The sequence below is a fragment of the Nyctereutes procyonoides genome, unplaced genomic scaffold (genome assembly GCF_905146905.1).
Source record: "Nyctereutes procyonoides isolate TBG_1078 unplaced genomic scaffold, NYPRO_anot_genome, whole genome shotgun sequence".
Taxonomy (NCBI): Eukaryota; Metazoa; Chordata; class Mammalia; order Carnivora; family Canidae; genus Nyctereutes; species Nyctereutes procyonoides.
This window is the reverse complement of record NW_026575044.1, coordinates 29,360,654-29,382,549: the sequence shown is the minus strand read 5'-3', so window position 1 is coordinate 29,382,549 and position 21,896 is coordinate 29,360,654. Positions and strand designations below refer to the sequence as shown.

General features: G+C 32.2%; 1 protein-coding gene across 1 annotated transcript in view; it reads right to left on the bottom strand.

Moving 5' to 3' along the window:
- The window catches only part of CCDC178 (coiled-coil domain containing 178), a 374,243-nt gene that overhangs the window by 298,372 nt on the left and 53,975 nt on the right, over positions 1-21,896 (bottom strand). The window contains exons 9-11 of the mRNA XM_055323597.1: positions 21,406-21,559; positions 1,824-1,919; positions 1,538-1,674 (exon numbers count right to left, since the gene is read on the bottom strand). Coding sequence (XP_055179572.1) covers positions 1,538-1,674; positions 1,824-1,919; positions 21,406-21,559 — 387 coding nt within the window. The remainder of the gene's footprint in view (positions 1-1,537; positions 1,675-1,823; positions 1,920-21,405; positions 21,560-21,896) is intronic.

The following is a 21,896-nucleotide window of genomic DNA, read 5'->3' as shown; positions in this document are numbered from 1 at the left end:
AAAAATGAACTATTGGGACTTCATCAAGATAAGAAGCTTTTGCACAGCAAAGGATCTTTGTCTTTTAGCAAACTAAAAGACAACCTACAGAATGGGAGAAGATATTTGAAAATGACGTATCAGATAAAGGGCTAGTTTCCAAGATCTATAAAGAACTTCTTAAACTCAACACCAAAGAAACAAACAACCCAATCATGAAATGGGCAAAAGACATGAAGAGAAATCTCACAGAGGAAGACATAGACATGGCCAACATGCACATGAGAAAATGCTCTGCATCACTTGCCATCAGGGAAATACAAATCAAAACCACAATGAGATACCACCTCACACCAGTGAGAATGGGGAACATTAACAAGGCAGGAAACCACAAATGTTGGAGAGGATGCGGAGAAAAGGGAACCCTCTTACACTGTTGGTGGCAATGTGAACTGGTGCAGCCACTCTGGAAAACTATGTGGAGGTTCCTCAAAGAGTTAAAAATAGACCTGTCCTACGACCCAGCAATTGCCCTGCTGGGGATTTACCCCAAAGATGCAGATGCAATGAAATGCCGGGACACCTGAACCCCGATGTTTATAGCAGCAATGTCCACAATAGCCAAACTGTGGAAGGAGCCTCAGTGTCCATCGAAAGATGAATGGATAAAGAAGCTGTGGTTTATGTATACAATGGAATATTACTCAGCCATTAGAAATGACAAATACTCACCATTTGCTTCAACGTGGATGGAACTGGAGGATATTATGCTGAGTCAAATAAGTCAATCGGAGAAGGACAAACATTATATGGTCTCATTCATTTGGGGAATATAAATAATAGTGAAAGGGAACAGAAGGGAGGGGAGAAGAAATGGGTAGGAAATATTAGAAAGGAAGACAGAACATGAATACTCCTAAATCTGGGAAACGAACTAGGGGTGGTGGAAGGGGAGGAGGGCGGGGGGTGGGGGTGACTGGGTGACGGGCACTGAGGGGGGCACTTGACAGGATGAGCACTGGGTGTTATTCTATATGTTGGCAAACTGAACACCAATAAAAAATAAATTTACTATTAAAAAAAGCACATTTTAATTTAAGTTTCTTTGAGTATAAGAAGATATGTCAAAAAGAGGTGACAGGAGCATGAAACTATTTTATTGGATAATTTTTTCACTGTTTTGCTATCTCTAAAGGGATTCAGAGTGAGACTTAAAAAGCAACATCTGGGGGCACTTGGGTGGCTGAGTTGGTTAAGCTTCCAACTCTTGATTTCAGCTCAGATCATGATCTCAGGGTTGTGAGATTGAGACCTGTGTCAGGCTCTACACTGGGCATGGAGCCTACTTAAGGTTCTCTCCCTCCCTCTCTATTTGTTCCTCCTCCCTCCTAAAAAACAAAACAAAACAAAATGAATAAAAATAAACAAAATTTAAGCTAATGATAAACACACACACCACCATATCATGCCAGGAGAACAAAATGAAGAGATGTATAAATATAATACTATATTTAACATATTGGATATAACAAAATAAAAATTATCTTTGCAAAATTACCTGTCATTGATTAAACCTGCTAGAGTTTCAATATCAATTCCAAGTCTTCTGTTTTCTTCTATCAACTGAGCATTTGCAATTGAGATATCTGAAAAGTCTTTTGTAACATTAGAAAGCTCAATATCCCATGATTTTTTCTTTAAGAAGAGAATAAAAGAATTATTTATACATGCTTTGTATCTCAGAAAGAAAAAACATATATAACGAAATTATTTTTACTTTTCTGAGTTAGTATTTAGGAATAGAAAATAGGACTTTAGGTAGAAGGAGGGAAAGGTGTACTTACTGAGGTATAATAATTATTAAGTACATCCAGATACTCCTTTTCATAACTTTTTCTCTTCCAAGCTAGTTGATCATAAATTTTTTTCAAATCATCTAGCTAAAATATACAGAAGAAATAAATGAATTATGAAGCTTCCCATTCTTTTGTAAAGTAAGAAATATATTCAAATCATGTAGCTACCATAACTTAATGTTGATTAAAATAGTATAATACACAAAAAAATAGTATAATACCACAGGTTGTTGCCACTTATAAAAATCGATGCAACATTCTGAATAGAATATAGAAAATCAACCCTAATAGTGCTCAAATAATTAATCAGAATAAAATAGAAGGTATTTGTTATGTTGTAATAATTGATAAAAATTAGAAAATTTAAATCATAATTCATCACATTAAAAAATTAAAGGAAAAAATAACGTGAATATGGTCAACACTCTAGAGAATAGCTATGTGGTATATTCACTATCTAGTTTCAATAATACTTAAACTAGTACAAGGAAAAACTACACAGATATAAAAAAATAGAAAATATCAAAATACATCAAAATGCTAAATACATACCCACTGAGCTCAAGAATGAGGCTAGATTATCTCTTATCACCATTATTATTAATCATGTTATGTGAAAGTTTAGTTAAATGTAATTGAATAAAATAAAGAATTATAAAGTTGAATATAAATAGGTAATGCACCTTCAACTTTAGATATTACTGAACACTTTGAAAAACAGAAGATTTTATTTAAAACTTCAATAAACGATTTTTGTAAAATGGCTGGATATAAGGAAACTAGAAGCTTTTAACCATAACAGTAATAATCTGTTTAAAAACACTGTCACAATACTTAAAAACTTCGGTAAAAAAATACAAAATATTTGGGAATAAATTAAATGTAAAAGACAACTATAGAAAATAAAAACAAATTCTTACTTAGAAGCTCAAATCAAAAACCACATGAAAAGAATGATAAGCCATATAAAGGTTGAATAGAATATACTGTTAGTTATCCCAAAATTATAGTTGTCAATATACTAAAAATCAGTGAATTCTATAATTTAAAAAAAAACAAAACAACATTGTTAAGAGGCAACAGATCCGAAAATTAATGACAAAGGATATAACAGGACACTGTTTCCTAAACCATTTTAAACTTTCTTTGTTATTTTACTCTGTTACATACCATACCATCTGTACTACTGTGCATTTAAAATTTTTCTTTAAAAATGTTTTGTCTTAAGGCAGCTCACGTTTATTTAAACAATCATTTTAAAAAAGGAAACTACTGTTATTTAAGTTAAAAATCCAGTATCATTTTTTAAAGATTTTATTTATTTAATTTTTAACTTTTATTTTTATTTTTTTAAAGATTTTATTTATTTATTCATGAGAGACACACACAGAGAGAGAGGCAGAGGCAGAGGGAGAAGCAGGCTCCATGCAGGGAGCCCGACCTGGGACTCAATCCTGGGTCTCCAGGATCATGGCCTGAGCCGAAGGCAGGTGCTTAACTGCTGAGCCACCCGGGCAGCGCCCCAGTATCATATGCCAAAAAGGGAAGCAACTTTAATAATAGTGAAGGGGAATATAAGGGAAGGGAGAAGAAATGTGTGGGAGATATCAGAAAGGGACACAGAACATAAAGACTTCTAACTCTGGGAAATGAACTAGGGGTGGTGGAAGGGGAGGAGGGCGGGGGGTGGGGGTGAATGGGTGACGGGCACGGAGGGGGACACTTGACGGGATGAGCACTGGGTGTTATTCTGTATGTTGGTAAATTGAACACCAATAAAAATTAATTTATAAAAAATAAATAAATAAATAAATAAATAAATACAATTTATGAAATAAACAATATAAAAATAAAATACAAGTAGTATTAAATGTATTCAACATACCAAGAAAATACTAAATATTTTTTAGAATTATGAATAGTGATTAAAGAAATATTTCAATTAATGTAATTTTAAGAGTTCAATGATTATGATTTATCAGTATATTTAATAAATTTCCCATACAACTGGATATTATAGATATAACCCAAAGTTTTTTTATGAGTTTCAGTTTCAAGAGGCCTTTGAAAGAAATATCTTTCAGAATTGTTCTTCAGAAACTGTCCAACTACTAATGATGTACAAGCATTTTTACCTACTCATTACTATCTTTGTTTGGGAAATAATCATGAAAAAATTTATCAGTCAAGTTTTTTTAGATAGTACAACATAGTTTGAGTGTATTCCTTAGATAAAGTTGTAACCAAATTAGACAATGAGACATTCCCACCCTGACATAATTAAAAAGTATATTCTATGGCTTCAATTTTGCTGTTTTTTCTCATATGTGCTTCACTTATTCAATTTGTATTAGGACATTTAAAGTTTTTGATTGAAAAAATACCTTTGTAAAATATCCTAATTTTTAATGTAGTTCTCAGTAATAAAAGTCATCTAGAAGCCTGAATTTTTCACCGAGGAATAGTTGAAGCTTTTTTAAAATAAATTAATAGGGAGTGAGTTCCTTAAAAAGCACATATTACAGAATAATGATCATTCATTTACAAGTCTGAGAGCACAAATGAGTATTTGGCGGTTTTAACTAATTTGATGAATAATTTTTAAACTTTAATGAAATACTTCTCTTAACATGCCTGCATCATTTTGCAATGGCTTGAATATGACTATTCATGAGTATAACAGTGGGTAGATTTGCCTTTCTGGGCAACTTTTTGAATATATGTAACTAATCATTTTCTTTCATCTGGCTATGGCATTAGCATCATATGTACTTAATCAAAAACATGGATTTCAGGACTTACTGCTGTTTCTCAACAAGTCATCAATACATTTAAATTTTCTTTATCTGTACACATTAGCAAAGAATTCACAGTATGAATGAATTCATCACTTTACAGTGAGTTTTAACAACTTTTATACTAGAAATAATAATTACTTCTTTACATATTTGGTAATCTCTATAAGTAAAAGATGAATTGTTATTTGACATAGGCATTTAATGAATCATTTTGTTTGTTATATCCCTGAATCTCTCTGTCACCTGGTAGCAGGCTTGATAAATGTCTTACTAACTGCTTCAGCAGATCTGGACTCTGAAGTTAATTATAATCCTAAAAACATAATTCTAAAGTCTCAGCACTCTCATTCTGTGTCATTCTGTACACACACTTCAGTATCTATTTAAAAAATTTTATAGGCTATTTTTTGTGCTTTAACATGACAATTGTGGATTATTTATTATGACCATTGTGACTAATCTTAGAACATATAATAAAGTAGATCTGTTTTCTTCACCAGTTCACAAAATCCAAAATTCTAATAAAATTCAAATTATTCCCACACTAATCTTTCTTTGCTGCTTGTAAACATTGGTAAAGGATTTTTAGGGAATATTTTAATTTAGTCTTCATACCTATCTAAAGACATGTAACTGATTTGATCACATTCCTCACTAGTGTCTCTACTTCTACAATTAAACATCCATAGTTTTGTTTTCTTTTGTTTTAGAGAGAAAGAGAGAGAGAGAAGAGTATGCATGTCTGAGCAGGGGGAGAGGATCAGAGGGAAAGGAAGAAAGGAAATCTTAAGTAAGCTCTACAACCATTTTGGAGCTAGATAAGAGGCTGAATCTCAGGACCCAGAGTTCATGATCTAAGCTGAAATCAAGCAGAAGCTTGGGATGCTTTGCCTTCAGGTCAGGCCATGATCCTGGGGTTCCAAGATTGAGTCCCACATTGGGCTCCCTGCATGGAGCCTGCTTCTCCCTCTGCCTATGTCTCTGCCCCTCTCTCTGTGTCTCTCATAAATAAATAAATCTTTAAACAAAAAAAGTCAGAAGCTTAACAGGCTGAACCACCCAGATGCCTCAAACACCCATATTTTTAACCACTTACCTAGGACAGAATCTACAGAGTACAAAAATCATAAATAGGACCTAAGTCAGTTTGTTTCTTTTTCTTTCCCTTTTTTTTTTAAAAAGGATTTTATTTATTTGAGAGAAAAAAAAGATAGTGAGAGACAGCATGAGCAGGGTGAGAGACAGAGGGAGCCTGCTAAGCAGGGAATCCAAAATAGGTCAGAACCCTGAGTTCATGACCTGGGCTGAAGGCAGATGCTTAACTGACTGAGCCACCCAGGAGCTACCCTCCAACCAATGAGTTTCTAATGTACTTTCCAGATCAGATGTGGTAGTTCTGATGCCTAAAATTATACATATTTCATATGTCAAATAATTGTCAATCTTTCAGAAATACATTTTCTAGCACATTTCCCAATAAAAAGAGTAAAAGATAAACATGAAAATTCAGTGCCTTAAGGTCAAAATTAATGATCTGTATTACCATGTCACTGACAGGTATTTGTTGGCAGTTTCAGGAAGTGAAGTTATGAAATGTTCATGAGCACATCTTAAGTACTACAGTATACTTACAACTTACAATTTTTGAATAAGTACTATTATGTTAACCCTGCCCTAATCAATAAAATCCATGGAATCACACATGAAATCATTGTGTGCTAATTGCTTTCCTAATATAAATAATATTAAACATGTAACTTTGAAAATGCTTGTCATTGGAATATCTAAAATTATGTAGTATGTCATGAATAGTAATCTTTGCAAGTAAGAAAGAGAAAGAAGAAGAAGATTGAATGGCTAATAAAAGAAAATGAAAATGAATTTATTTCCCTTCCAGATAGGAAAACAAAAATTACTCCAACATTTCTTTACCCAACCAATTAAGTTGGTATAATTTTAAAACATCTACAATGTTGGGAAAAATGAGAAATCAGACATTTGTACTGCTCATATACACATACATATGCACAAATATACATACCAAACTTCTTAGAACATATTTCAGTAATATCTATCTTGAAAAATACACTTAGTTCTGGCATAACAATCCAAGTTTTGAGGATCTAGCACATACAAAGAACCAGCACATTAAAAACAACATATATGAAGTTATTAATTTTAATACCGTTGAGTTGTTGAGATGAATAAAGTAAAATTAATGGCTCAGTGAACCTCCTTTGCAACCTCCTTCTAATGTGTTTCCTAATGTATCGGAGCCCATGACAGAAAAAGAACAGAAAAGAAGGCAGGAAGACAGGAAGGAAGGCAGTTTCTATTCCTATTTGTGAAAGTGTTCAAGATGCAAATTAGTTCAACCAATTGGAGATACAGTCATGCATATTATGGAAAATAGAACTGAGGTAAAAGGCATCTTTCTGATTCCTTGGCTGCTTTCCTTAAGTTTAGTTTTGTTTGTTTTCACTCTATTGGCAAGTAAGGTCAAGAGATGTGAATATTGTGTAGTCGCATTTTGGTGTCCATCTGCTAGCTGTGGGTGTTGAGGCACTTTGGCATCAGCAGCAGTGGCTACAGTTTCCAGATCTGCACTTTCTGATCAAAGCAGCAGTCATACGCTCAATACAGATCTAGAGGCAGCCTCAGATGTCATAGTTCCTATATTGGTCAATTTGAAAAACATTCCTGTAAGTCCAGCCTACGTAACTCTGCCAGCTTTGCAAACTTGCTGAAATCTCTATATCCCTTTCTGCCTAACACAGAGGGATTTCTGTTTTCTACACTGTACTCTTACTGATATGATGGCAATTCATAGTGTATAATACTTGTACATTAAAAAAGTACATTAGGGGGATCCCTGGGTGGCGCAGCGGTTTGGCGCCTGCCTTTGGCCCAGGGCGCGATCCTGGAGACCCGGGATCGAATCCCACGTCGGGCTCCCGGTGCATGGGGCCTGCTTCTCCCTCTGCCTGTGTCTCTGCCTCTCTCTCTCTCTGTGACTATCATAAATAAATAAATAAATATTAAAAAAAAAAAAAAAAAGTACATTAGGAACACCTGCGTGGCTCAGTCTGTTAAGTACTGGACTCTTGGTTTTGGCTCAGGTCATGATCTCAAGGTCAGGAGATCAAGCTCTGCTTGTAGGGCTCTATGGTATGTGGAGTTTGCCTGAGAGTCTCTCTCTCTTCCTCTCCTTCTCTTGCCCCTCCCCCACTCTGTCTCTAAAGTACATAAATATATATTTTTTAAAAAGTACATTAGACTTATATCTAACAACCTTGAGGAATTTCACAATGCATTTTTAAGTAAAAGGGCAAGTTTACTAAGTGTATATTCGAAAACCTCTTTTTAAATTAAAAATCAAATAGTAAATTGTACAAGTACATATAATAATGTATTTACAGAAGCATAGAAAAATATGTGCAAGATGACATACTGTGCTGGTAATATAGGCTACTTCATGTGAGATCAGATATGGGGAGGAAACAGGTGTTAAAATAAATAGCTAAATCTTTGTATCTTTTTATTTATACCATTAGCCTCAGTGAACATGTTACTTAATAATATTTAGGAGAAAATTAAGTTAAGAAAGGCAGCACCTAGTCTATACTACCTCACTGTTTTATAAACTGGGTGAGTCATTAATAGAATGGAAATTACTGAGGATAGCTGTAAATAAAATAATGAAAAAATCAAGGTGGGAAAACATTCTGTATACTCTATCACTGAAAAGAGAACTCATCAACATTGTAAATAATTAGTAATATAGGGGATTTATAATTGGCAATGTTTTAGACATGCATATTGAATAAATATTAAATTTGAACACAAAATATCATTAAATACTTAAAATTATTAAAATCAAGAAAATGTTTTTCTAAATGAATGACACTATATATATTCCCCCTTTAATCAACATTAACCCCTAAGTCGTCTCTTGTAGATTATTAACATATTAAATTAATATACATCTAGTTGTTCAAATGAGAAAACTGAATCCCAAAAGGGGGTAATGTGCAGGTCACAACTAGAATATGGAGGAGAAATTTGAGTCTGATTTTGTGACAGCCTCTAAAACAGCATTTTAAATAAAGCGCTTTAAAGATTCTCAACCATACTACTCATTGGAGAAATGAAAATTTAAAATCACAGTGGGATAAATCCTCCAAAAGAACTATAATTAAAAATAAATAAAAGACAATATTAGATGACGGTGTTAATCTGAGGCTGGAACTCTCATACATGATGGTCTAAGTAGAAAAAAATGTATAACTATCTTAGAAAAAAATTTTGGCATTATCTACTAAAATTGAACAGATGGGTTTTTTGGCCTAGCAATTCCCAACATAAATTAATACATAGTTCCAATGCATATTTCAACTGCCTTAGTCTGAAAAACTAGATGGACTGAATGTAATTAACTGTAACAGGGGAAACTTCAGGTTTATAGAGAGGTTGGATATCTAAAATTCAATTTTAGAAAAGGTAAGCTCGAGATACCAACAAGACATATAAGTGGAGACTAAATTGTCAGTTACATATACATTAAGCTTTTTCTAAAAGACTAAGCCCTGGAATTCTCAAATGTTTGTGGAGTTTGGAGAAATATAGAAAAACCAGTGAAGGAAACTGAGAGCAAGTTTCCAAAAGAATAAGAAGAAGTAAGAATATGTGTGTTAGATGCCAAGAGAAAAGATTTCCAGAGATAAGAGTATAATCAACTTTAAGTGCTATATATAAGTTAATTAAAACAAGGACAAAGAAACAATGATTAGACTTAGCGATATGGAAATCACTGTTGACCTAAATCAGAGATACTCTGTTTGAATGATGAGGGCAAAAAAGAAAATTGAAATGTGTCTAAGAAAGGATGAGATATATTATAACCAAATAAGATTTATTACAATAATGTGAAGTTCAACATTAGGAAAACCATCAATACAATTCTCTATACATATAAGAGACAATATGACATGAGCATCTCCCTGGATGCTAAAAAGACTCTTGACAAAATTTGACAACTGTTTCCAATTAAAAAAAAATACTCCATAAATTGAAACTGGTATTTTCTTAACATTACAAAATACACATTGAATCCTAAAGTTAGACTCTTATTTAAGGGAAAAAACTACCACTAATCCTACCAAGAGAAGAACATAGCAAGGATGCCAATGATCTCTACTACCATTTAACATTGTACTGGATATATTAACCAATGTAATCATATAAGAGATTAACAATTAAAAGTCATAAAAGTAGCAAAGGGATAATAATATCCATATTTACAGTTGAAATAATAGCACCCTTGGAAAATCCAAAATAAACAATGATAATATTACCATAAATAATTTAAAAATCAGTAAATTGGTAAAATATAAGTTAGCATTATTGATTTCATATACCCAAACATAACTAGTTATGAGAATTAATGAAAGAGAAAATTTCCAATTAAAGTGCAACAAAATAACTAATTAGGCATAAACTTATCAAAAATATGGAGACCCTATTGAGAAAATCTTTTGAAAAAAATTTCTAAAAGAAACAGAAGAAGAACTGAACAAATAGAATGGTATCATCTTACGGGTTTAAAATAATACATACCTGTTATTTCATGGTTCTGTAGGACAGAATGCTAGTGGACTAAGTAAATACCCTGTTTAGAGTCTCAAAGCTGAAATGAAGTTTTCAGCAGGTCTGGGCTCCACTATAGAGACTCTAGGGAATGAGCCACTGCTAATCTCATTAAGATTGTAGGTAGAATTCATTTTCCTTTCACATTTTCTATATGGCCCACTCCATTTTAAAGTCAGTAATGGCTGGTTGAGTGCTTATCATGCTCTGTGTGTCTCTGACTCCAGCTTTTGTTACATTTCCCTGATTTTTTCTATCCTCTTCCAAGAGGAAGAATAATCTTCTATAGCTCTCAGTTGCACTCTGTGGAATTTTATCCACCTGCTCGATGCTTGGTTCCACCACCTTCAGGGCTCTTGGTTTCACCATTTGAGTAATTCTTCCCTTTTCTTTTTTTTTTTTTAAGATTTTATTCATTTATTCATGAGAGACAGAGAGAGAGAGAGAGAGAGAGAGAGAGAGAGAGAGAGAGAGAGGGAGGCAGAGACACAGGCAGTGAAGCAGGCTCCATGCAGGGAGCCTAATGTGGGACTCAATCCCAGGACTCCAGGATCACGCCCTGGGCTGAAGGCAGGTGCTAAACCACTTAGCCACCCAGGGATCCCCTCATTCTTCCCTTTTAATGAAAGATAGCACATATTTGCAGTGGGACAATTTTATCAACCTGCTTCCTGCCAGCATAATCATGAGATCCAACAGGTTTATTTTATTTTATATACTCTCAGCCTCTTTTAGTACACAAGGCAACATTTTGCTGATATAAAAATCACAACATTGTGGGTCTCTCTTGTATTCCTTCATTCATTCGTATATATGTGTGTGCGTATGTATGTACATATATGTTATGTACATATGCATATCTACATATGTATATAGCCTATATATGTTTATATATGTTTATGAATATGTACATATGTGTGTGTGCCTGTATCCTATTAGAGAGTGGGGAGAGGTCCAAAATATGTTTTAGATAAATAATCTCTTCTCAACTTTGGTTACACTGAAATAGTTGAGGGGCAATATCCTTATGTTTCCTTCTAGATTAAGAAATATGTGAATCACTTCACTTGAATTAAAAAAGAATTTCAATTAAAATTGATTAATAGTCATAAATTATACCCAAATATATTAACTAAAATTTTAGCAGTGACATAGAATATAGGCTTTCCCCCAAGCCACCTCTACAACTAGAAAATGATTGAATTTATAACCTTATAGCATTTTTATCATTTAAAGAATACTAATGAAAGTAACCAATATTTATAGTACTAATACAGAGGAACTGTCTCTAAGAGAACTTATACTTCACAGTATAAGAAATCCAATGAATGGGGGGATCCCTGGGTGGCGCAGCGGTTTGGCGCCTGCCTTTGGCCCAGGGCGTGATCCTGGAGACCCGGGATCGAATCCCACATCGGGCTCCCAGTGCATGGAGCCTGCTTCTCCCTCTGCCTGTGTCTCTGCCTCTCTCTCTCTCTCTCTCTCTGTGTGTGACTATCATAAATAAATAAAAAAAATTAAAAAAAAAGAAATCCAATGAATAGTTTTATCTAAAATTAATCATAAGGCATCAGACAAAATCATTACGGGAATAACTTTTCTTAGCTCTCCATATCACTCAAATTATTGGAAAATTTCCAAAATCTATCTCTTTTACAACATAGATAATGTCTGTTTAAGACAAAGTCAAGGAATTTTTATTCTAAGGAATAAATAAATTAAATCAGAAATGATACTAAGGATGGAAAACTCTCTATACTTACAACACAAAAACCAAGAATTATTATGTATGGTTGCTTTTTTGATTTTTTTTAAATTTACTTTTTAAAAGTTAGTATGTGCATAAAAAGAAACTACAAACCACAAAAGCAAGGAACAAAGTCATCCATATTCACAAACAGTTTACAGTTTGACTTCTAGGTCCCATGTGTGTATCTATACAACTAAGCATTTTAATGTAATTAAGATCATACAATTATGTATATGTTTTTTACACACCATGAATATTTATCATTTCAAAGTCCCAAAACTACAAGTATTTTGATAACCAAGAATAGACTACACCAACTCAATCTGAAAGAAAAAAATGTAATCCTGCCTTTCCTGGTGACAAAAAATGTCATAAAAGACAAAAATAGCAACTGGCTTCTCTATAAAGATAGTGGCAAAATTGCAATTAAAATACTGCATTCTCTTCATGTTCAATTAAAAATGAGACAAAGTAGCAGAGTACACAAAGTATAATGCTTCTCAAAGAATTCATTATCCAATCTATACTATTAGCAAGGAGGTATGTTGCCACTAAATCACTTAGTATCTTTCTATAGTACAGCCAAAAGAGATGTACACACATTAAGAGTTATCATTAAATGTAAATATGAACACATTCACATACATCTCTCCCCCTATACTTCCTTGCACCCCTCTGCTGCCAACCTAACAAGTCCTAATGTAAATTTCTCAGAGACAGTTTAACAATTCCATGTCTAAGATGCTTCTTTCCTATCAATTATAACAAAAAGAAACTTATAAATTGGTTAATTCAATAGCTATACATTTTATCATTCATTGCACCTCAGGATATCTGAAAAGCTTAGATGTTACAAATAATGACCCTTGTCCACAATAAATACAGGTACTTTACAAAGACTTATCTATAATCTATGATTATAAACTAAAACTGTCTTCTAGATATGGAGATACTAGTAATAAGTCCTTCCCTTCACCCTTCCACTGCCCCCTCCACCATTTCAGTGACTAAGTAAAGCAAGACATCAAACTTTAAGAAGTGAATTAACAGACACCCCCTAAACAGTCCTTCCTAAAACCTAACAAAGGGCATTTATAAAGCGGCTATTTAACCATCCCTACTTTTTATATGGCTTCAGGCATTAGGACTTGTTTATCCTTTAATACGTAGCAATATTAACTACAGTACACATACAGAACAATGGTTAGACAATCTGAACTTAAAGACTCATGGGCACAGAACCCACCCCACCCCCAGCCACCCAGTGAATAGTCAGCATATACTCCATGATATCAAGTTTAACAATTCTATTCCCAAGGGACGCCTGGGGGCTCAGCGGTTGATCTGCCTTTGGCTCAGGTGTGATCCTGGAGTCCCACTTCGGGCTCCCTGCATGGAGCCTGCTTCTCCCTCTGCCTATGTCTCTGCTCCCCCCATCTCTGTGTGTGTGTGTCTAACGAATAAATAAATAAAAATCTTAAATAAAAATCCATTCCCCAAATACAATCATTCTTATGAATTAACAGAATACTTAAAGGACAGGGAGCCCACTTCTCTCTCTGCCTATGTCTGTCTCTCTCTCCTTGTCTCTCATAAATAAATAAATAAATATCTTAAAAAAATTTCATTCCCAAAATACAATCATTCTTATGAATTAACAGAACACTTAAAGGATGTTACTTTAACTCTCTACTTTTGACCTGTTGTTCCCCTTTAAACATCTAGAAAACTAGATGTCTCAAGTAAGGATTTAGTTTGCCCACTGTAATATGTAGCAGCACTGAAGGAACACTCTGGCCTAGAATCCTTCCTCTTCCCATCTCTAGAAACCCAGGAGAAAGTATAAGTATCTGTAATGCTTAGAAAGAATTTTAACAATTTCATTTCCTCTAGTTGTTTTTAGAATAATCTTTCCTGTGAATTTAAACACAAAACTTACGTTCTCTGGTTTCTTTTCAGATATAAATCTTTCCGCCTTTTAAACACAAAGTGTACCCAATGTTTGTTTACTACTTTTTCACACACTGGCAACCTTTTTCCCCCCCTTTTTTTTAAGATTTTATTTATTTATTCATGGGAAACACACACACACAGAGAGAGCGAGAGAGAGAGAGAGAGAGAGAGAGAGAGAGAGAGAGGCAGAGACACAGGTAGAGGAAGAAGCAGGCTCCATGCAGGGAGCCCGATGTGGGACTCAATCCCAGGACTCTAGGATCACATCCTGGGCCGAAGGCAGATGCTCAACCACTGAGTGGCAACCCTTTTAACATCTAGAAAGATGAGATGTTGTAAGTTAGGATTCATTTGTCCTTTATATGTACAATATACACAGCCAAGTAAAACAAAACGCAGACATAGGGGACAATGGTTAATCCTGCCTAACTATAAACATACTGGTATTAAGCACTTTGCTCTTTCTTCTCCATCTTCCCCTAACAAGTACAAATATTATACAATTTGTACTGCTCTGAGAGGTGGTATGATTATATTTAAAATTATTAAAATGCTTTCAGATTTAAAGAAACAATGTATAACCTGACCAACATTTAAAGTTATAACATTAGGTAAAAAGTTAAAATAGTATAAACTCAGATCTTAAATTGTGAACAGCTGCCATACAAGTTCCTGTGACAACAACTCTACAACATTTATAATATGAAAGCCAAGAAGTTAAATTAATGAAAGTATTGTTGTTAAAAAAGTGAGTTAATTTTAGAACATGTAAAAATGCAGGCAAATCATTCAAGCTCTATGAGAAATAAAGGCATACGATTCTTCCTTAAACCTCTTATACCATAATTCAACTTCTTTTTGTACCACAATGTTATTTTTGTTAAAATGAGCAGCTATGTTAATATTTAAGTTTTAGAAATACTTACCATAGCTTTGATTATAATACTTAAAAACTGAAAACATCCTAAATGTTCAATAATAAAGGTCTAAGAAACTCTCAATTATTAAAATTATATTGTAAAATATATAAGATACTTTGGATAAGTTTTTATCTAAGGAGAACCATGTAATCAATTACTGTATGCATATGATAATATAGTTTTTTTAATATAGCAAAGCCTGTTTATGCACAACAAAATATTAGGAGTGACCACATCTGGATAGTGAAGTCATAAATCAGTATTTTCTTCTACTCACATGAGTATATTCTAAGCTCTGATGTACGCACATTAAATATTTGTGCTATTCAAAAAAATGCCTTAAAGTAATTTTAGCTAATAGTTTGTGTAATGATTCCTACCAGATTTTATGAGGGTTGTAAGGAAGAAAATAGGATCCCGTATTAGTAATTTCACTGTAGTGTGGTGGTGAAAGCCTGGCTGGTAGTTATCTGAAGTGGGAACGCAGGAGAGAAATCTGAGAGAGTGAATATAGAAAATCCTTTCAAGAAGTTCTGCTTCAAAGTGTAAGAAGAAATTCAATTGTTGCTCTTAGGGAATGATTTAGAAACAAAAAACAAAAATATTAAGCATTCAAACAGAGAAATGAAAGGGAAAAAGGAACAGAATAAGCCTAAAGGAATAAGAAAGTAAATCATAACTACAGAAGCATACATTAACATTTTTAGAAGTTGGAAATTGTAGAGTTATGAAATCTAAGGACCATATTATTTTTTATTCTATTTTTAAAATTTGAAAATCTAATTGAAATAGTAAAAAATACATATACAGTTATTTAGAAATAAGAGATAAAGCATGAGAGCATTCTATATCATATCATAACAAATTCAAAATCTTAATCTACCTGGATTATTTCTAGGGCCATTAAATATTGCAAATTAACCTTAAGAAAAAATATATAGCCTGGTAAGACCAATCATGTGATGAAATAAAACAGCTTTCCATGATAAATAAAACAGTAATTCAAACAATTAAAAAATATAAAAACATCAGAGTTATATTTTCACTAAGGTGTTTTATAAAACTTTCAAGAAAAAGCTATTTAAATCCACATTAATTCTTCAGGTAATAATAAAGGAAGAAAAGCTTCACAATTCATTTTTAAAAGCTAGTATAATCCTGATAAGAAAATCTATCAAATATAGCACAAATTAAGAACACTGGAATACATACTAACTTATGAATATGGATGCAAAATCTTAAATAAAATACTTGCAAATCAAACTCAGCAGTAAATTAAAGGAACAATAAACCATAACCAAGCAGAATCATCTCAAGAATTTAAAAAAGATTTAATATTAATATAATACATCACTTCAATAGGTCAAATGGGAAACTCTTTAAAATCTTCACAGATGCTTCCGAAGCAACATCTATTCGTGGTAAACTGTTTTTATAACCTGAGCATATTTTTTAAATCTTTTTAAAAGTGATGATAAGCATATATTTGAAATCAACATTTAGATAACATTAAGCACTTCTTTAAAATAAGAAATGAAATAAAGTCAGTTTCTAGATTTTTAAAATATTTTAGGAATAAGTCACACAGGGATTGAAATTTTATGATGAAAAAAATCAGCAATATGTACTTTCATAAATATTATCACATTTTACCCATATTATTATATTGAAACAATATCAAAAATTGCATTGTAGATTGGCTCTACCATGTAACAGCTTGTGTTCATCAAGAATTTACTCTTCCTCTTTAGACCAGTTTCTTATTTGGTAAGCTGTCACTGATAATTATTGGCTTACCTATTTTTAAGAAATAAGTTGCTTAATTCAGAAGATTTTAAGGTAAAATATGAATCAAAAAGTAAAACTGCTGGATTTTGTGGTTTTTGGATTTATACTATATACTCAATAGAGTAGTAATAAAACATTTCTACTAAAAAAATCAATATCTAAAAAAGAAAACAGAAGTATACCTAATAAAGGAATTCACTTATTTACAACCTTTACCTGCAATCTGATTTATTTTAAAAAAGTATTATGTACCTGCCACTGTTCAGTAAAATATGAAAATCACAAAGATTTTCTGAATTTTTAAAAGCCATTTTTTTATTATCTCATGAAATGACTGGATAAAATGAAATGTAGATGGTTGTTTGGTTTTTTTAATAACACAAAAAACTAAGAGTTATGGATGATGAAATTATGTTCTAAACAAAATTCTGAGCTGTGGTACAAGTACATGTCAAAGAAAACATGAGAAAAGAATTTATAGAAAATCTGTACTTTTACATTTAAAAAGAATTTGATCTTGACAATATTTTTAAAGTCCTAAATCAATTTCATGGTGTTTTCTAGCTTACAAAAAGCTACTGTTTATAGAAATGAGAAGGAAAAATGTGTTTTCATAGAATACAATGACAACATAAATTTTTAAAAGGTGTATGTTAATGAGGTAAAGACTAAACTGGAAGTATGATATGCCTTGAAACTTTAAAAAATCAGTTAGGTTGTATGTGCAATTAGGCAGCACAAATCTTTTACTTTTCTCTTGAACTAGAAGTTTCGATGCATACCAAAAAATAATGCATGGAAGTGATGCACATCATTGCTTTTAATTGAGTGCTTAAAATGCGCTCTTTGAAATTCTAGCTTAAAGGTTTTTATAATGTGCAAAATGCAGGAAAAAAATTAATATATCTAAACTTAATCATGTTCTGATCTTCCCCAGGAAGTATGATAGTCCCTAAATGATTTCTATAATTGAAAAAATATTACTAACCTTATAAAATATGGTCGTAATATCTATCAGAAATAACATTTTGTTAAGAAGGTCACACTTGCCATTTTAGAGATGATCAAAGAAATAAATTGATTGTTTGTAGGCTTGGTGAATGAATTTACCATTTCTGAAAATATTTTATTAACAATGATACTCTTTAAGATGACAAATTTCAGCATGATTAGGAAATTGAGATCATAACAATACTATATAATACTGTAAAAATTTTTATTGGTTGTGCTATATTTCCCTGATGTTTATAGTTGTCCCTAGAAAGAAATTATACGTAAGAATGCTACATTCATTATTTTAAATCTTCACAGATTATCTTGAATGTATACACTGTACATTCCACACTTCACAAATTTTTTCCAGGATCACAACGTGATGCTTCTTTTTCTCCACTTATTCCTCCTTCTCTCTTTCCTTTCCTTCTTCCTTTACCCTATCTTCCCTACCTTGCCTCCTTTCCTTCCTTTCATTTATTCACCAGTTAACTCACTCATTCAGAAAGCATGAAATGCCTTTTGAGTGCCTGATTTGGCATTTTATTGAGTATCTAATATAGGACAGACATTGTGTATGTTACACAGAGGAAACAAAAATTACAACGCATCTCCTATCTTTGAAAACATCTAAAAAGAAGTAGACAGGTAATCACTGACTTCAATACTGTTGTAAGTACCAGTATGGAGGTAAACATAGAGTACAATTAGAGTACAAAGCAGGCAGAAGAAAGTGAAAAGACTGTTTCATCCAGAGTTAGAGGAAAAAGGGTAGCTATAAAGAAGTTGGAGAGAGAAACAAGGGCAAATCGAAGAGATACTTGCATTACTATTTAAGATCAGTTTCTTCTCATTCATTGTTCCCTTGTCATCCCCTCTAGCACTGTGGCCCAGTGTATTTTGGTTTAGTATTTTCAGCCTTGCCTATTTCTGGATTCTTCTACATTGCCTATGCAGTGATGTAAGTCATGTCCATATTAATTTAGGTGCATATTCCCTACACTGCACGAATGAGAACAAAATAAAGACATTTTCAGGGAAACAAAATTTTGAAAATACCAAATCTACCTCACTAACTTGTAAAAGATACTCTTTAGTTACAAAAAAAAATAATGCAATTAGGAATGTTTTATAAACAAAAAGAGTTGTGTGCAAAATGTTACACTGGGAAAATGTAATCAAATATTTATTGTGTAAATTAATAAAAAATATCTTAATAGAAGGATTATTAAATAAGATAAGCAAAATATGATGGAAGATAAATAATGTATCAAGAAAAAATCATAAGGTCCTCAAACTGTCAGGAAGACATTAAAGATACTATGTTTCATAAGCAGTAAATAAAATATGTATTCCAAAACTTCTAAGAATTTATAGCTTAAAATATAAAAATAAAATATATCATAAGCAAAAAACTTAATTCTAAACATTCTAAACTTAGTTTCATCTAAAACATGGCTACAAATTATATAAACCAGAAATAACAGAAAAACAGAAAAAATAAGAAAAAAATCCACTATTACATTAAAATTTTTTAATGCAGCTCTCAGTAATTGATACATCAGTCAGAAAATAAATCAGAATAATAAAAGAATTAAATAACGGAATTAACACAGTTTACAAAATGAACCTATTTAGAATTGCACCCCGCTACACAGAAAAGATTTTTCCCAAATAAAATATTTATCCAAATTATCCATGTAGTAGGACAATAATTAAGCCTTCACAAATTTTAAATAATATCTACTATATAGACTACATCTATAAACAAATCAAAATTACATTAAAAATTTATTTTAAAAAATAACTGTACAATTTTTTGATGATATAAGGACTAATTTATCTAGGATTAATCTCAGGTTGATTTCCCAGAGAGAGTCTGCCTTCTACAAAATTCCAAGGAAACTGCTTAAGGTTCGATTTAGAAAAACTACCCAAATAAATAGACAGATAGATCATGTTTATGTTTAGGTATCCCCATCATAAAGATTTCATTTTTCAATCATATACTCCATAAATGAATATGATTCCAATCATAATTCCAATAAAACTTCTGAAGGAAATGAGTAAGATAACACTGAAATTTATACGGAAGGACAAAGGTCTAGAACAGCCTAAAACTGATAAGGAAACATTAAGACTGAGGGATTCACCATAATAAATAATCAAAACTCATTACAGAAGCTTAGTAACGTAGACATGAAGTATTAAGGTAAAGATGGTTAAGTAAACCAAACAAATAAAAAAATAGAAAAGATCCACACATATATGGAAGCCTCACATGTGACAGAGATGGCACTGAATATTAATACATAAATACAGTAAATTATATTGCAACAATTCGTTTTTTATTTGAGAAAGAAAATATAAAAAATAAAATATAAAAAAGAAGAAAATGTAATTGGAACCTCAACTTCACACTATATCCATATATGAATTTCATATTGATTATGCTTCACATGTGGCAAGAGAAAATGCATTCCCAAAATTCTAGGTAGTTTTTACTTCCAAACTTACAAGTAAAAGATATGTGCAAAAATATCAGTTCTGAATTTTTTAACATAATTTCATCTAGAAGCATCATATAAATATGAAAAGCCAAATTTCAAAACATTTAGAATACCAGAGAATATATTTTGACTTCAAGGTAGAGAAAAATTCTTAAATTCAGAAAAGCACAAAGGTCAAAGGAAAATATTTATAACTTTTACTACACTAAAACTGAAGATTCTCTTCATCAGAAGTTACCATAAATGAAAGACGACTGGATAAAACTATCTTCAATATATGTAACTTTAAAGTATTAAGTATTGATAATATACAACAAATTCATATAAATTAGTCAAAATATAATCACTCAACAAATGGAAAAATATCAGCAGCAGCCTTTTTACAAAAAAGGAAATACAAATGACCTCCAAAAAGCCATTAAACATGCTTAGTCTCACTCTTAATTATGAATTTTAAAAATTTAAGGAGACACAATAAAGAGTATATAGATAGAAGTATATAAAGTATTATAATAGAAATATTATAATACAACGTGGCAATTGAAAAAAACATGCAATTTTAACTCTTACTAGAAATGCCAACTAGTACAGAATGTGTTTATTATTGTCTTGCACTATAGTATTATTTCTTTTAACCATTTTATCAATTTCTTTTACTATTACTTCTTTTACTATAGTGAATGAGATATGGCAAAAGAGGAAGTCAGGGAAGATGAGTCTTAAGGGAGGGTCAGAGTGATACTAAGCCTAAGAGGACTCAACCTTCCATTCCTGATTTAAAGATGAAGGGAACCACCAACCTGGGAGGCAAGCAGCCTCTAAAAGCTGTGAATGATCCCAGGCCAATAGCCACCAAGGGAACAATGACTTCAGTTCTAAAATCGAGGAAACTGCATCTTGCCAAAACTAAATGAGCCTGACAGCAGATTCATCCTAAAGTCTCCAGAAAGAAATGCAGGGCTGCTAAAAGCTTGATTTCAGCCTGAGAAGATCCAGAATATAGGAACCAGCAAAGACATGACCCAGAGAAACCTTGAGATAATAAGTGGGTGTCATTTCAAGCTGCTAAAATTCTGGTAATTTGTTATGTAGTAAGAGAAAATCAATATAGACAGAAAATTGGCTGTTACTTCATTACTGATAGTAAGTTTTAACAGCTATGGCTTAAAACTAAAATCTGTATTTTTTTAATTTTTAAATATGAAAACCCACCATTTTTGATAAAGCAGATAATTCATCTTTTGATGTCTTTGTTTCCTTCAATGCTTCAGTCACTGCTTCTTCATTCTCCTCAATACTAACATTAACATTTTCTATTGCTGTAGAGTAGTGACTACGTAGAGCAGTAAGTTTCTCTGTCTCTCTCCTAAGAGGAAACACATTTGGTTTTATCCACAATGAAAGGAAAATCATGTTTAAAACTATATGTAAATTAGCTTCTGACTTAACAATGTACATTAATGGCATTTACCAATTCATAAAATTTCTCCCATCCCAAAGCAACTTCTTAAAAGTACCATTTAGAATCAAGAAGTAAATGGTGAGAAAAAATTCACCAGGTGTATTTGTTTCCAATGGAATAAACTTAGAGAAAAATAATTTCTAAATTATTTAAAATAAATCATCTTTTGATTTGATTTCAGGTGATAGAGCTAACCACCTTTGATTCAGAGGGTGGGCAGTACAGGGATGGAAAGGCAAGA